Source organism: Ascaphus truei, chromosome 5 (assembly GCF_040206685.1).
Source record: "Ascaphus truei isolate aAscTru1 chromosome 5, aAscTru1.hap1, whole genome shotgun sequence".
NCBI lineage: Eukaryota > Metazoa > Chordata > Amphibia > Anura > Ascaphidae > Ascaphus > Ascaphus truei.
The window spans coordinates 283,003,271-283,020,978 of record NC_134487.1 but is presented as its reverse complement, the minus strand read 5'-3'; the positions used below and the strand labels follow the sequence as shown (position 1 = coordinate 283,020,978).

The 17,708-nt window shown below is 48.9% G+C and overlaps 1 protein-coding gene across 4 annotated transcripts in view; it reads left to right on the top strand.

The window, feature by feature from the left end:
* The window catches only part of KDM5A (lysine demethylase 5A), a 41,019-nt gene extending 30,584 nt beyond the window's left edge, over nucleotides 1–10,435 (top strand). The window contains exons 24-29 of one of the 4 annotated variants that reach the window (XM_075602340.1): nucleotides 1,275–1,826; nucleotides 2,970–3,113; nucleotides 3,781–3,940; nucleotides 4,626–4,855; nucleotides 5,979–6,389; nucleotides 9,041–10,435. In XM_075602340.1, the coding sequence (XP_075458455.1) occupies nucleotides 1,275–1,826; nucleotides 2,970–3,113; nucleotides 3,781–3,940; nucleotides 4,626–4,855; nucleotides 5,979–6,389; nucleotides 9,041–9,262 (1,719 nt within the window). In that variant the 3' untranslated portion in view covers nucleotides 9,263–10,435. The remainder of the gene's footprint in view (nucleotides 1–1,274; nucleotides 1,827–2,969; nucleotides 3,114–3,780; nucleotides 3,941–4,625; nucleotides 4,856–5,978; nucleotides 6,390–9,040) is intronic. The other 3 variants (XM_075602342.1, XM_075602341.1, XM_075602345.1) reach the window with 3 other exon arrangements.
* The last annotated feature ends 7,273 nt before the right edge of the window (nucleotides 10,436–17,708 follow it).

Sequence of the window (17,708 nt, the reverse complement as noted above, 5' to 3'; positions counted from 1 at the left end):
GTGTGCCCGTGAAAAATCCGACGTGGCTGTGACGTCACTCATTAGCTCGTTGGTTCAACCAACGTCACTCATTGGCTCATTGGTTCACCCTCATTGGCTGAGCCGCTCAGGTGACGCGGCCGTCGCGTGGCAGGAACAAATTCAAAAGTCTGTTTCAAAATCGTGCGCTTGGCCGCGTCCACTATGTGCGCGCTCATTGTACTACATTAATTTGTTTTGGGCGTCGCACGCGCTCTCCGTCACTTTCATCACGGCCTTAGGGGAGAGAATGGAGAGGGGATATGATAGAAACTTTCACATATATGAAGGGTTAATATATTCAGCGAAAGCTACAAATATGCTGCGGGGTCACCCAATAGATAGAGAGCTACAATGTGAACTCCTGATAATGTCTCCGCTTCCTATTGGCTGCTGGACCTAGGATTACTAAAGAGGCCATAGTGTTTCCCCAGGTATGCATTCTCTGGGAAAAGTGGGAATTCGGGGATCTGGGGGTTCTCTTGAAGTCGGAGGAACGCGGTTCAGCTCAGAGACCCCCTGATTCACATAAAGGTTAGGGGGGTTTCTGCTTTAAGTGTCGGATGCAGCACCGTGTACGTGGTCAGGACACTTACAGTATAGGAACCTTATTTTGTACATGCCGATTGGGCACGCGCTTTATTTTGCTTACACGAAAGCAGAAATTCTGTTAATGTTTTACCTTAGAACAGGCCTGCACAACTCCAGTCCTCGAGGGCCGCAAACAGGGCAGGTTTTCAGGATATCCATACTTCAGCACAGCTCTCTCAATTAGTGGCTCAGTCATACTGATGGATCACATGGCTAAATTGTCTGGGAGATTAAGGGGTTAATTTAGCAGGAAAATGGGTTTCCCGGAAAACTGGAGCATCGAGGTCAAACTCTGAGGGATTGCTGCATAAATGGGTATCCACATCGCCCACTTAGAAGCAATAATAAAAAGCATCTTATCCTTCAAATGTATTTTCTTCTATGTAAGCTTTGAGCCTATTACCTGATCAATTCTGGATTGTGGAATGATGTACAGTATATTGCATTGGCTGATTAAACCATCTATATTTAAATGGTCCTTTAAAAAGTGTGTGTGTGTGTTTATGTTGCAGGTATGTAAAGCGCTTTGGCAAAAAACCTCATACAAATAACTATATCCCCACACCTTGTCACTCCTAAAGCTGCCATATTGGACTGTTTTATATGGGATCAGTAGCTAATGTGACTTTCGCAACGTGACAAGGACTGTTCTCTCCTCTGCGCAGGTTGCAATGTTCAAGGACCTGGAGCACAAGGAGGTGGATGCCATGCGCTCTCTGCGATCCGCTAATCTGGTGAAGATGACGATGGTGGAGCGCATCGAGGAGGTTCGATTCTGCGTGTGCCGCAAGGCAGCCAGCGGCTTGATGCTGCAGTGCGAGCTTTGCAAGGATTGGTTCCACAGCACCTGCGCTCCGCTCCCCAAAACCACTTCCCAGAAGAAGGGCTCTAGCTGGCAGTCCAAGGATGTGAAGTTCCTGTGCCCGCAATGCATGCGCTCCCGCCGACCGCGCCTCGAGACCATCCTGTCGCTGCTGGTGTCGCTGCAGAAGCTGCCCGTGCGGCTGCCTGAGGGGGAGGCCCTGCAGTGCCTGACGGAACGCTCCATGAGCTGGCAGGACCGGGCACGGCAGGCGTTGGCCACAAACGAGCTGTCCTGCGCCCTGGCCAAGCTGTCTGTGCTGAGTCAGCGCATGGTGGAGCAGGCGGCCCGCGAGAAGACGGAGAAGATCATTAGCGCGGAGCTGCAGAAAGCTGCGGCAAACCCAGACCTGCAGGTGTGATTTTGGATCAATTATTTAATGCTGTGACTTGATGAGAAACCACCAGTTACTGTACCATAAAGGACAGCCACGCATTGCTTTGCATATTTTATATTGCTCTGCAACGCATGACAGGCCCATCTGAATTTAGCTAATCTGAAAATGACCTGTTTGTTTAATTTCTCATCAGAAAGGCAAAATACAACCTCCCCTTTCTTCCACCATGCATTCTGCAGAATGCAAAATATCGTATCATTTTGAGTGTACGTTCTTTGTAGGTTCTATTTGGGGACCAACATATGAGAGCTCCTTTTTTATATATGAAAATGTAGTATACGGAGCTTACTCAGCCCCACAAGACTCCACTTCACATGTAGAGAGCTTTCCAAACCTCACAGGTCTCTTCTTCACGTGTACTGAGCATTCCAAATCTCACAGGCCTTCGTTTCGTATGTACTGAGGTTTGGAAAGCTCTATACCCTATGTAATGTAATCCTATGAGTAACTCTCATATTGGTACCTTAAAAGGCATCACGGCCTACAGTAAATGTACACTTTTGCAGGACCAATACAGCTACTAGAACTGTATCATTTTAAGTCAATTAAAATAATTGATGTAGATGAGTTGCACGGTTGATGAGGTTGAAAAAAGATATATGTCCATCGAGTTCAACCCCTGCTAAATTTAGACGACCGATACTTTTATCCTATATTTATAATACAGTATATTGATCCAGAGGAAGGCAAACAAAAAACCTCTGAAACATCGTCCAATGAGATCTCAAAAGGGGAAAAATAAATTCCTTCCTGACTCCAATAATGGCAATCGGATTTCTCCCTGGAGCCACATCTTTCTCATGTTTACTTATTTGGTATATCAGTGTATACCTTTCCTTTCTAAAAATATGTCCAACCTTTTATTGAAGAGATCTATTGTATCTACCCTCGCAGTCTTCATGGGTAATGGGTGCCCGAATACTTGCGATCTGTTGGTAGATCTGCTGCAAGTGTCCAGTCATAATGTGTATTTCTATTTATAGCAGCAAATATATAAAGATAGGGGGTTGGTTACCAAAGATCAGATGAGTTTTTTTCGGACGCGCCCCTCCTGTGCAATGTGAGGCCCTGTGCGCTGACCCCCTCACCCTTCTGTTACAGGGTCACCTGCCCATCTTCCAACAGAGCTCCTTCAGTCGGGGCTTGGGCAGTCTGGCTCGATCTCCTCGGCCCAATCCGGATTACGATGACGAGGAGACCGATTCGGACGAGGATATCCGGGAGACGTATGGCTACGATATAAAGGTACAGTTCCGAAGTGCGGGGGGAAACCGTTTCAGACGAGGCGAATCCTGCTTGTGCAGCCAACACGTGGACAAACAAATTCCTCAAAGTGCAGGTCTCTTCTAGGACAGAGTTCCTCCACTGTTCTTGGCTGTCACATGAAATGGAGAATTGCATTGTGATCGTGTGAGAAGAGCTCTACTTTGTAACTCTGTCCTAGAGGAGACCTGCACTTTGAGGAATTTGTTTTACGATATAAAGATGACAGAGGAACGTGTCGCACCTACTGCTCTGGGACTGTAACTGGCATTCACTGACACTCTGTTCCACTGGGCATCTCATTTCCATTGTCCTATGCCCTGAGGTGGCACTGTGACCAGCCCTGTGTGCCAGATCATTCCTGCATATGTAGTGGAAAGTGAAAGACACCTGCGAGGTTAAGGAGGCGGCAGCCGGTCCTTATGTTGAGATGAGTGGCAGAGTAAAATGTACTGACCGGGATAAAAGAGTAATGTATAAACCCTTAATATATGTAGTGAAAGGCGTCAGGGATTTGCTGTGCAGGATCCTCTGTGGCAGAGGGAACATTGTGGCAGTGCACGCTGTTACGTGGAGTTCTGCACGTGGCATGCGCTGTTTTTGCGCCTCCGTCCGCTCTAACATCATGTCTCTGCATTTCCTGTTGCAGGACAGTGGCAGCGTGAAGTCCTGCAGCAGCCTGGAACCCAACCTGTTCTGTGACGAGGAAATCCCCATCAAATCAGAGGAGGTGGTGACCCACATGTGGACGACTTCCTCATTCTGCGCTGAACACGCTTACTCCTCCGCCTCCAAGGGCTGCGCACAGGGTGAGAGCCTCTGCTTCAATCCATTCACTGGCAGTGGGCTCTGCAAATCACACGTCTAGCCACGTGTGAAAGCGCAATCTTCTCCGCCTCAGCTTTGTGGCTGCTGTTACTTATATCCTAAAACTGAGTTTTCCTTTTCTCCGGGGGACCCTGAAGATACAGCTTTTTGTAAATAAAAAAAGGAAAGAAGTTCCTCTGTTCCCCAAATGGTTCATTTTGGTGATCGGTGAGGCTGCACCTAATGTGTCCACTGTTTTTGGATAGTGCTCATAATTCCCCTCCGTCGCAGTAAATGTGAGCGAGTTAGTGGTTTTCTGACACACAGCGAGGGAGGGAGAGATTTGTACTCGTGTCATTTAGAGTTGTTTCCTCCTGTGATTTCGGCTCCCCCCGACGTAGACTTCCCAATCTTATTTTCTGTAATATTTGGATAGCTAGAGAGAACTATTTGAGCCTTTAAAGCACGTTGCTGCTAGAAGGGTCAGTCAAAGGGTTAAAATAACATCCCTCTCCCTCCCCCCTTTTTAACTCGGTGATGTAACTGATGAAAGAGACTTTTTAATTGCAAGCTCTTGCGACCGTGGTTTTTGTTTCCGTTGTACTGCGGCCATGTTTGTGTTGTAAAGTGCCGGTCTGTGCAGGATAAGCTGGTTACGTTGTTACCTCCTCCCTCTCTCTCTCTAAGCTTCGAGCACCCCCCGGAAGCAGCCACGGAAGACGCCCCTGGTGCCTCGCAGCCTGGAGCCTCCGGTCCTGGAGCTTTCCCCAGGAGCCAAGTGCCAGATGGAAGAGCTGATGATGCTGGGGGATCTGCTGGAGGTGTCGCTGGACGAGACGCAGCACATCTGGAGGATATTGCAGGCCACACACCCTCCCTCTGAGGAAAAGTTCCTGCACGTCATGGAGGTACAAGAGGTGTGCCAGCTCCCAGGGTCTGTGTGCCAGCAGAGCAGTGCGGCACCCAGGGGTGGGGGCACAGCTGGCAGTGTGGCATATACCATATATTTTTTGTTTGCCTTCTTCTGGATCAATAAGTAAGTATAGATATAGGATCAAGTATCTGTTGCCTAAATTTAGCATAGGTTGAACTTCTTTTTTCGACCTCATCTACTATGTAACGATACTATGTAGGAGGCGGTGCTGTTCAATGTATATTGCTCGTGTGGGTGAATTTTTACACCACTGAGAATGAACATGCTGCACTGTAAAATTATGCCGAGTATCTACACATGTTCAGCAGTATGCAGGTTATTTCCCTAGAGAGAATAGAATGTAGAATAGCTCCACCTGATAGTGCCACTCTGTGTGCAATATTCATTCTCTTACGTGTGTCACGCTGGAGAGGAAAGCAAACCTGATGGATAATCGGTCCCTCCTGCGTTCGAGGAATAGAGGACGGACTGACTGGATAGGTCGGATCCTTTCAGTTGGTTTTTGTGTCATCATATAGTTAGCAGCACAAGTTCCATGGGCCGTAGGTTCTTTCTTATTTCAGTATGTCACCCTCCAGTAGGGGTGGGGTGGGGTGGAGCGGGCAGGCTCAATGCATCTTAAAGGAGCAAAACATGTGAAGGTTTTTTATAGGTGGGAAGCAAGGGTTCTCCGGAGCTGAACCGTGTTCATTTCAGCTCCGGGACCCCCCGCTCTCCGACATATTTAATTTTTGTAGTGGGTGCCTGTAGCGGCTCCGGAGGTTTAAAGGTCCTAGTCACGCGGGCCTATAGGAAGCCGCAAGGGATGATATCACGTCTTCCTATTGACATGCGTGATCTTTAATGCGCCATTATGTTCCCCCACACACAGCCCAGCTGGAGCTGCTACTGGAACCCCCTACGCAGGTATCTCGGAAAGCAGGGGGTCCCCGGATCTGAAATTAATGCAGTTCAATTTCGGAGACCCCCCTGCTTAAATCCTATTTAAATAAAAATAAATGCTTGGTCTCTTCTCACTGTCACCTTGTGCTGGGAAGGGCAGAGTGCAAAGGTCCCTCCCATCTAACTGTCACTGATCCTGACTGCTGCCCTTTTCTGCCCTGCAGGATGACAGCCTGGATGAGAAACCCCTGAAGCTGAAGAGCAGAGAGTCCTCTGAGAAGAAGCGCAAGCGGAAGTTAGAGCGAGCGGAGCTGCTGCTGGCCGAGGGCAAACAGAGGTCCAAGGAGCTGAAGAAGCTGGACAAGACCAAGAAGAAGAAGCTGAAGCTAGGACACGACAAGGCCAAGGAGCTGAGCAAGCTAGCCAAGAGACTGGCCAAGGAGGAAGAGCGCAAGAAGAAGAAGGAGAAAGCAGCAGTGGCCAAGGCCGAGCTAAGCAAGGAGCTGGCCGAGAAGAAGAGAGAGAAGAAGATTCTGGACATCCCCTCCAAGTACGACTGGTCAGGGGCCGAAGACTCGGACGATGAGAACGCGGTGTGCTCCTCTCAGAGCTGCCAGCGGCCCTGCAAGGACAAGGTGAGAGAGGGGTCAGAGGGGTTGCCAGTGACTAACCAGTCAGTGCCAAGGTTCCCCCTTTTCATTATATTTTGAAGATCTTTTTTTTCTGCCAGCCTCCCACTTACCCTCTAACCCTCAAAACGCTTCCCGAAAGTTCAGTGAACATCCCCAACCACATGTTACAACCACGCCCTCATATCACGGTCACAGCCGCCATAACCGCATGTCACAACCATGCCCTCTAATATTACGGCCACATGCTCGGCATAACTGCATGTTACAGCCATGCCCTCTAATATCACCGTTGCACCCCTCATTGGTTCCCCATCACTCCTCTTAGATCATGAGTGAGAGATACTGGGCTGCTGTATCCTACAAAGCCTGTGGGAGTTAGTATTCCTACTCGACTTGTAAGGCCGCGTTTATAGTGGCCGCGACGGCGAGCGTGACATTGCGTGCTGCGAACAAAAGGCCGTACCTCCTATGAGGCAGGCCATAGAGCGCGCGATTCTCGGCCAGACACACATGGGACGTCATGGCCGCTCCTCCCCGCCGCGCAAACACCGTACACAAATCACGCGAGTGACAGGTGTGCGTGACATTACGCACTCCGTCGTGCGCGCAGACACTATAAACGAGGCCTAACGTATGTAGACAACGTTGAGATGAATGGCTGGGGCCTTTTATTGAAGTGTAACTTGAAAGAAGAAAAAAAAAACCCCATTGGTGCGGTCAGAATCCACGAGAGCCTAAATGTGGCAATCCTTTTGCTGCCGCAGGGATCAGCAGGTCAGCAAAAAAGTTAAATAAGAGGATCAAACTTTTTGGGATAAAGAAAAAATACCATATTTATCCTGTGCAATGTCTTTGAGAGGGTCCTTTTAACGTATTGCTTTTGTAAAGAAGCAAGCAGGGTAACCCCGTCTCTGCCAAGGTAATGGGTCGCAAGGCGCCTCTTGACAGTGAAGGGGTTAAGTATGAAAAATTCTGGAAATATCTGCCGTTAACGTGTAGTTTGAGCAGCATCTGGTTCTTAGCCACGTGGGGAGAAGATCTGCATTTCTTTTCGACTTCATAGGATCTCCAACTTTAGAAATCCTCTTTCAGCGAACAGAAAGAGGGGTGGGGGGGGGCGGCACCCCCCCCTTCCAGTGCCCTAAGCAGCGCGGAGCATAGCACGACTCATTGTCCAAATCATTCTCACTTGCAACAAACCCCACACGTGACCGGCTCCACTCCCTGTTACTAGAGAGAATCCCCTCTCAGGGCAGCTATTGCTGGAGACATTCAGAGAAGGAGCTGTGTATATTAACACCTAAATAGACTGGAATGCATTCACTTCCCTTCTAGCCTTTTTATACTGGGAAAATAAGAGTAGAATCTGAAATTAATTGGCAACCAAGCAAGATCATACATACATACATACATACATACATACATATACAGTAAGGCACTCTTATTCTGAATATGCCAAGGCACTGTGGCCAATGGGGTTAAATCATACAATATAGAGGACCAGCCCTCCTGTTTTAAAAGTGAATACAATAATTTATTTAGAGGGATCAACGTTTCCGTCCCCAACGGGACCTTTCACGAGATTGAGATTTATTTACAGCACTTGTGCCACCTTCCATCCTCACCGTGCCCACATATTACGCAGGTGTGCTATGTATCGAAGGGAACAGCGGTCTCTTCCCACCACTGATTGATTGGCCATCCTAGTGATCGTCATGGAGTTGGCGTATTGGCTTGTTAACTGCGCCCTTACAGCTGGATAGAAATAATTACCTTGTATAAATTATCTTTACCTGCAAAAGTTTTTTTGCTGCATCTTCAAATCCTCTAGTAGCTTTTAATTTTAAGGGAATATTGATTTAAAAGCAGTTTTTTTTTAGGCCTTCCTTTAAAAGGCTACTGTAGGAGTTTTCTGATATTTGCTGTATAAATCCAGTCGTGTGGAATCTATGATCTTCCACGACTCTAATCTTGAACAGAACAGTGATGCAGAACACCTATCTCTACACACAAGTAAATGGCTGCCCATTTCAGGTGCCTCATTAGTGCATTTTAACCAACCAGTCTATTAAAATACCAAGCTAAAGGCTAAAAGATTAGTGTCGCCTGTTTCTTGTGTTATGAGGTGAACCGCCTTAGGGTACGTTTTTATCAAAATTAAAAGCCAATCACAGGTTTGTTACTATCACAGGAGAACAACTGCCAACACCTCCTTACAACTAGCAGCCAGTGTACAGAAAATGTTAGTGACCCCGCTGCCAACAGTATACATCTGAACGGTCCTATTCTTTACTAGTCCTCATTGATCGCGTAGCACTCTGCCTTCCCCCACTCATGGTTCATCACTCGCCCTCCCTCCCCATGGAGGAGTAGGAAGTGCAGAATCCATAGGAGTGTGATGTGTGTGTGCTGGATTTAGCACTCGTACCTGTATCACAGCATGAGAGCGGCCCTCTCCTGTAACTCAAGCTTGTAATCTGATGTATTCGGACCCACATGGGCTGTTTTTTTAACCCTCCGCCAGCCGCCTCCTGCATTCACATTTCTCACTGTTCCCTCTCCTGTCATTGGGGTGCCCCTGTCGCCCCTCTCTACTGTCATTTGGGGAACCCCTGTGGCCCCTCTCTGACGGTGTGCCTATCCTGTGCTTGCAGGTTGACTGGGTCCAGTGTGACGGTGGCTGTGACGAATGGTTTCATCAGGTCTGCGTGGGCGTCTCCTGTGAAATGGCCGAGAACGAGGATTACATCTGTACGAACTGTAGCGGGAAGCGGGGGCCAGGTCTCTGTCCCCCCTTTGCTCCCTGCGTTTCCACGTTGACTTTCTCCCCCAGTTTTCCCCTACCCCCTGTGGAGGTGAAACAGGAAATAAGCTAGCAGAGCGGACACCTGAAACAGACCTGAATATTTTATTATTTCCCAGCATCTAAACTAGCACCCTCTCCCCCCCAATCTGCGCTAAGAAGGGGGCGTGTTTGTTGTTGCCCCTCTGTGCTGTGTAAGCTCTCATGGGTGGGAGGTGGGTGTCTGCGGAGCTCTCCTCAAAAGCACGCAAAGCCCCTCGGTGCCGTAGAAGCCTGCACAACATTGAGCAGCAGAAGAGTCAACGGCACTGAAGACGGGGGAGGGGGGGGGACTTTTTGGACCTTTTTTGCAGCCCGAGTTTCCCCCTTTGACAGAATGAGCGTTACCGTTCACACTGGCTGTGCTGTTCTCTTCCTTGTATGGCACGCTGGGAACCCAGGCTAATAGCAAGGCTTGATCGCTTGAGATTCTCGGTCTGCTGGAGGTTGGGCTAATACCAATACTTCATGAAGTGAGCCCAAGTCCCGGAATGCTGAGGCTGCTGACGGTAACACATTTAAGAGGTGTGTTCATTTGGACTTGTACCACAGAGGTTTTTGCTGTGGTTTCGTTTTGTGGGGTGCTGCTGAGTACTTGAGTCTAATTTTCAGAGCAGGCCCAACCTGTGTGCTTCCCAAACAAGGCACTGCGCCCTACCCTCGCTGAGCCTCTCCCTGTGTGAGCAGTGAATGCATACAGGTACCAGAGGAGTCGTGGGGGGGGGGGGGGCGGAAGCAACCTGTTTACTCACTGGCAGATGGGATGGGGTGTCTTTCCGTGTGTGTAAGCCAGGACGAAGTGCTTGTAGCCTAATCTCTAACATGCTCTGGTGTGGTACTAGCACAGAAATATGCCTGTCTGCTGTCACAAGAGATGGACTCACAGCAGTACTGGATGCAGTGTGAGGGTGGGACAGGGGTTCAGGAAATTCTGGGAAGGAAAGGCAAGCAAAAACAGACTTCCTTTTTTCTTCTTCCTGTGACTACTGACTGTTGTATAAATAGTTTTCACTCCCATTCTCTGCTACTTGTTGTGTGTTTTTAGACAGGTACATGCTGTGGGTGTTCAGGCATTTCCTAGGCCTTTGTACTGTCTCCATTTGGCGGCAAGAGGTGGCAGGTGCTCCTCTCATCACCACACTTTGTCCTCTGTGCACCTGCTTCATTACACCCCTCACCCTCTATCCTGTCACGGTGAGCAGGCAGCCACTGATGGACACACATCGCGTCAAAACAAATGCATTGAATCCGTCGCGTGAGCTTATAGTAGGAGCGATGGGACGGCTTGGTCGCTATCTCTGAAAGTCAATTCCATTTGATATTTCCAGCGCCCGCAGCGTCCCGTCGCGTCGCCAGCACTATAAGTGTAGCCCAAGAGTCAACTCCTTCGCTGCTGGGGGGCTGGGAACTGACCTAGCAGGTGTCGCTTGCAAGGGGTAACACTAACTCAGAGAGGCACTTCCACCAGTGGTGACATTGAGATGTCTATAGAGTTAAACTATTATTTTAAAGCTGCACTGGGTGGAATATTTATTTTATGGCACAGGTAGGCAGAATAAATAATCGCGTGCACCATTGGGAAATCGTTTCACATTATATGCACCTTTCCTAGCCACCAACGCTCTATGTAATAAAGACCCAAACCTTACTTGGCACTGCCCACATGTTTCACCTACTGCCTCAATTTCCCACTTCCTAATTTTCGCTAACCATCTCGTGTAGCTCTACAGTACCCAGTAAAGGTCTGTTCTGCGGGTATTAATTAAGCATTAATAATGCACAATATTATGAGTGTGTAAACGGAAAAAAAAACAGGAGCTCCACCCAATTCAGAAGTGGACGTCACAACCTGAAGGACACTAATGAAAGTGACCCTACCAAAGGGCACTTGCATTTAGGAAATCTGCATGGTGTCGCAAACGCCAAACCTGGGCAAATTGCGTCGTTTCAACTGTCTCACTGCGTCAATGTATCAAGATATTTCCTCCCCCACCCCCTACATTTGCGCCAGTGAGCGGTTACAGGACGAGTTAGAGGTAATGGTCAGCAGAATATTATAACTGATACGTTTTTGTTTTCTTTCCTCGTATGAATCCTCCAGGTCTGAGGTGGCATTAACCTCTGCTCCTAAGAGAGGAGCACGGTACTATAGGTCAAAAAAAAAAAGATGTCCACCGAGTTCAACCTTTTCCTACATTCTACGTGACAAGATGTTGATCCTATATGTTATAGGGATTTTAATCCAGAGGAGGCAAATGTCAGACCCCGGTGAAACTTTTGCCAAAAATGTTTCAAAATGGGAAATACTCTTATTCAACATATCCCTGCATACCTTTCCTTTCTAAAAAATATCAGAGGTTTGTAGGGCGGTGTGCCAGCTAAGGGGTAAAAATGCAGCTGGACTGCTCTCTACTGGTACAAAAATATTTGTTTATTGTTGGCACATAAAAACAGCAAGGGAAAAAAAACAACGCATTTCGCGCAGCGTTTGCGCTTTATCAAAACACTATGATAAAGCGCGAACGCTGCGCGAAATGCGCTAGGTTTTTTTTTTCCCTTGCTGTTTTTATGTGCCAACAATAACCAAATATTTTTGTACCAGTAGAGAGCAGTCCAGCTATATTTTTTCCCGTTAGCCAGCGCACTGCCCCACAAACCTCTGCTCTATGGATACTCTTTCAGCTGGAGCACGCTGACCGTTTACGAGAAGCCATGTTACAACAAAGTGAGTACAAGCTTTATTTTCATTACTCGTCAGTACTACGGATAAATCGCTATGCTATGATATCGCAGGGTTAACATTATTGTGCCTTCAAGGTTAGGCTAGTTAACCTGCAGGCTATGTGGAAAGATTTTTGAACACTATGAAATTGCTTCAATGAGATTCAGTGTATTACATTGACACCGTGGGATACATCCTCTGAACTTTAATTATACTGTCTGGCATATTATTATATGTGAATTCTTTTTCTGCATATATGGGCTTACCTCAGGGAAGCATTGCTTGGGGGTCTTCTCTCCCACCTTCTCTTTCTAAAAATATGTCTAGCATTCACTTAAAGATATCACCTATATCTGCCATCACACTCTTGGGGTAGTAAATCCCTCAATATCACTGCTTTAAAAAGAGAAATTGTAACGCTTTTTATTTGTAAAACAAAACAAAAACGTTTCAGCTGGGAAACAAGGGATACAACAGCGGTATGTATCGGTGCTTACAGTTTTTCAATGAGATTTACACTGGGGGAGTGAGGGGTGACGGGGGAACATAACCACAATAGAAGTGTGTATATATTATTTGCTGTGGGGAGTACAGATGAATGACTGGTTCTCAGGCTTACTATGGTGAGTAATTGATGCTATCTATTTAATACTCACCCAAAAACTCAGTGCTAGAGCGTGTCTCGGAACGTAGGGAGGGACACTCATCCCAGACCTACAATGGGACCTAAACATATAGGGGAACGACGAGGAAGACCAACAAATGGCGGCAAACACGAATGAGAGCAGGGAAGCTGCCGGGGTATTGGGGTCTGCAATGTTTTTGTTTATAAAGGAAGGTTTTTAACTCCATCCGGAATGGAAGTAAAGCTTCCTGGTTTCTTAGAGCAGCAGGGAGCTTATTCCAGTCTTGGGACGGTTCCTGAAAAAGCTCAGACTCCAGCTTTATGGACCTTTAAACCGAGGCTCAATCAAGTGATGGGCGATGGCAGAACTGCGGGCCCGATTGGGGGTGTTGCTGATTAGGCAGTTATGAAGGTAATGGGGGGGAAGGGGGCTAGTCCATGGATAGCCGTAAAGGTCAAGATCTTAATTTGAACCCTCCATCATGCCTACTATCTCATTATTGTACACTGGGGATCGATTTCTCTGGTGGCCAGGGCATGTCACTGCTTTTACTGTAAAGATCCCTTTTCTTTGTTGCTGGTGAAATCTCCTTTCCTCTATTCTCAGAGGATGCCCTATGTAATTTGTACTGTCCTTGGGAGGAAAGGTTCCTTGAATTGATCTTATATATTTGTAAATGGTTATCATATCCCCTCTTAGATGCCTCTTTTCTATTTTAAACAATCCTCATTTGAATAGTCTATCCTCATAAATGAAACCTTCAACCCCCTTTTTTTTTTTTTTTTTTTTTAAAGAGCGGTGCCCAAAACGGCCCTTTATATTTAATGTTTGATCTGTTTAAGGACGGATCTGCACCAAATGTTAAACAAAAAGCCACAAGATTAACAAGCGTCCTATAGATGCCGCTGATGTAGATTACCATTTATGGTGCAATTTGTCCAAAACATTTCAAGATCCCCCAGTTTCTGGTGACTGAGAAACGGTGTGAACAACATTCATAACAAACAAACAAATTATGTGTGTTTTGTCAATACCTCCAGTGAAATGAGCTCATCGGTGAAATCATAATGCACCTAGCCTGGTGGCAGATATGGAGAGTCAAATAGCTATAAAGATAGAAGATGCATAAAGAGTGTCAGTTGATGTGAGGAGAAAGCGAGAATGCTGAAGGATAGAGGTGGAAAGAATTGATGACATCATAGTGTTAAATGAAATCTGTGGCAGAGAGAGAAGGGGGGGGGGGAGAGTCAAACCTGGAATTGTTTTGTGTAGGATGGGGTTGTGGTTGGGGTCAAAGTGTGCATGGGCTGAGGAGAGAGTAAAAAATACCAAGCATGTCACACACACACACACACAAACACCCACACACACCCAGTACCACACACACATACCCAGCAACACACACAAACACCCCCCTATATAAACAGTATATAGATATACATACTCACCCATACAGGAGGGGATGAGGGGGAAGAGCCCTTCCGTGAGCATCACACACCCACTCCCTGTCTCACATGCACTTAAACATACTGACATACCCTGTATGTCTCACACAAACAAACACACTTACCCAGCATCTCTCACATGTACACACCAAGCATCTAACACATGTACACATACCCAATATCACACACCTCTACCCAGCTTCTCACACATACACACATGCCTAGCATCTCACACACACACGTACATGCTCAGCAGCTCACACATACACATACAAACGTGCACACACATACAGCATCTCACTATTCATATATATTATATTTGACACCACTATTTGGAATGGAGATGAGGGGGTTCTCAGATGCTTGTGTCCTTCAATGAGAATGATATGGATCTTAAAATCACCTTTACCAGTTCTATGATGGTGTTGGATTTTGGTGTTGGTGCTTTTATTGGTTGACGGTGAGTTAAACATCAATACTGACACACGTTTCAAACCTGTAACAGTGAACCGTTACCTCCATGCTTCCAGTAATCACCACAAGAAGTGGCTTGACCATATACCGTCGAGCCAATTCAGTAGGTTAGAGAAACTATTCTACTGAAACAGACTTCCTGAGACAATCTGAGGCTTTTACCAACACATGTATTGCTAAAGGCTACGATAGTCATCTAGTCATGGAGTCCTTCAATATAGTTGGACTCGTGGATCGGTAGACTTTGTAAGCCAACTCCAATGCCAAATGGAATGCTACCAGCAATTTATCCTCCTAAGTTAATCAAACCAGTTTTTGATCAGATTAGTGGCCAGTAATCAGCAGGAAGCACCTACATTTGTTACCAAATGTAATCAATCTGCACACTCAATTCGCAATATATTAAATAAACATTGGAGTGTTCTTTTGTGTGGCCCACTTTTGGGTTCCTAATTCCCAATCTCTGCGCCTCTTATTAGGAAAGCAAGAAACATCAAGAGCATATTGGCTCCGAGTAAAATCAACAATTTTGGTCTCTTTGGTTCTTTCTACTTCTGGATGTTCGGGCAATTTTAGTTGTGGTCAAAGGCGGATTTCCTACAAGGCTGGCCAGGCCATTTTTGTGGGGATGGCAATTTTTCAATGAGAGACCAGAGCTTTTAAGTGGATCACCGAGCATGATTTGTATCCGGCTCCCCGACCGGCATGAGCGCTTCTCTCCCCAAGGTAAAGTGTGTGTGTGTGTGTGTGTTGAGAGCGGTCTTCCCTTCTCCGGAGTGACCCCCCTCTTGCTGTGTTGCGTTGTGAAGGCGACCTGATGTCACATGACTGCATTGCCATGACATAATGACGCTGCAGGAGGAGAGCTGCTCTTCAAGGAATCACCCCAGGAGGTAAGTACCCTTGATTACTTCCACCAGGGACGGGGAGCTGCAAAGGCTAAGGATCGACCCTTTATCATTTTATCACCCATAAGCTTATTGCCGCCCCTTAGTTTATTATTTAGCAATTTTTTATTTAATATAAAATTGGGGGGGGAAAATAGGCCTCCGGGCGGCGACATCCCTCCCTGCAACTCCTTTAAATATGGCTGCATGGTGTCAAATGGCGCAGCGTTGCCATGACAACGGGAACGCTACGTGGCGTCCATTGTCATGACAACGGGACACTCCGTGAATGTCACGACGTGGCGTCACGTGATGTCTCGTCATGGCAACTTGACATGACAGCCTTGTTGTTGGGATTTGCAGGGGAGGATGTCGGGAGACGCTGCCGAAGGTAAGAGAAATCTACTATATATTTCTGAAAGCATTGTATGTATGTTTCACTGTGTTCCCTGTCCCTAGCGGCAATCTCATTGGTCCCTTGGGCCGCCTGCCCCCGCACACCTCTCATTGGCCTCACACACTCACACCACCCCCTTGGCCCGCCACCCACACCTCTCATTGGCCTGAGGCGGAGTGACGGGCAAAAGGTCCAAAATAAACACACACACCTCTCTCTCTGTCCTCTCCCCCCCCATCACACTCACCTCCCCCCCTCCCCGGTGCTCCACTCACCTCCCCGCCTCCCCTCCGCTCCATTCACCTCCCTCCCGCTCCACTCACCTCCCTCCCGCTCCACTCCCTCCAGCTCCACTCACCTCCCTCCCGCTCCACTCACCTCCCTCCCGCTCCACTCACCTCCCTCCCACTGCACTCCCTCTCCACTCACCTCCCTCCACCTCCCTCCCGCTCCACTCACCTCCCTCCACCTCCCTCCCTCTCCACTCACCTCCCTCTCCACTCACCTCCCTCTCCACTCACCTCCCTCCCGCTCCACTCCCTCCCGCTCCCTCCCGCTCCACTCCCTCCCGCTCCACTCCCTCCCGCTCCACTCACCTCCCGCTCCACTCCCTCCCAGGCGCGGGGACAGGCAGTGGACAGGGCAGCCTGCCGCTGCCACGCGGCACCTAAGATGGCGGCGGACAGAAGGACCCCCTTCCTCCCTTGCGGACTAAGTAGCATGGCGGCGGCCGGAAGGAGAGGTCCCGCTCCACTCACCTCCCTCCCGCTCCACTCACCTCCCGCTCCACTCACCTCCCTTCCCGGCGCGGGGACAGGCAGTGGGCAGGGCAGCCTACCGCTGCCACGCGGCACCTAAGATGGCAGCGGACGGAAGGACCCCCTTCCTCCCTCGCGGATTAAGTAACATGGCGGAGGGCGGAAGGAGAGGTGACGTGTGTGTGTGTGTGTGTGACACTGTGTGTGTGTGACACTGTGTGTGTGTGTGACACTTTGTGTGTGTGTGTGTGCCCCCCCTCCTGTCCACTCTCCTCCCCCTCCTGTCCACTCTCCTCCCCCTCTTGTCCACTCTCCTCCCCCTCCTGTCCACTCTCCTCCCCCTCCTGTCCACTGTCACCCCCCTCCTGTCCACTCTCCCCTCCTCCTGTCCACTCTCCTCCCCCTCCTGTCCACTCTCCTCCCCCTCCTGTCCACTGTCACCCCCCTCCTGTCCACTGTCACCCCCTCCTGTCCACTCGTCGCCCCCTCCTGTCCACTCGTCGCCCCCTCCTGTCCACTCGTCGCCCCCTCCTGTCCACTGTCCCCCCCTCCTGTCCACTGTCCCCCCCTCCTGTCCACTGTCCCCCCCTCCTGTCCACTGTCCCCCCCTCCTGTCCACTGTCCCCCCCCCTCCTGTCCACTGTCCCCCCCCCTCCTGTCCACTGTCCCCCCTCCTGTCCACTGTCCCCCCTCCTGTCCACTGTCCCCCCTCCTGTCCACTGTCCCCCCCTCCTTTCCACTGTCCCCCCCTCCTTTCCACTGTCCCCCCCTCCTGTCCACTGTCCCCCCTCCTGTCCACTGTCCCCCGCCCCCCCTCATGTCCACTGCCCCCCCCCTCCTGTCCACTACCCCCCTCCTGTCCACTACCCCCCCTCCTGTCCACTACCCCCCCTCCTGTCCACTGTCCCCGTCCCCTCCTGTCCACTGTCCCCGTCCCCTCCTGTCCACTGTCCCCGTCCCCTCCTGTCCACTGTCCCTCCCCTCCTCCTGTCCACTGTCCCTCCCCCCACCTTTTCCTAGCGGCAAATTTAACTCACGGGCAACGCCGGGTCTCTCGGCTAGTAAATATATAAATCTAAAAAAATATGTTCTCGGGGTCAGCCTTCAATAGAAGGTGCCAACCCTGGGGGCTCCCACGATGCACCGGTACCATCACAAAGCCAATATACCC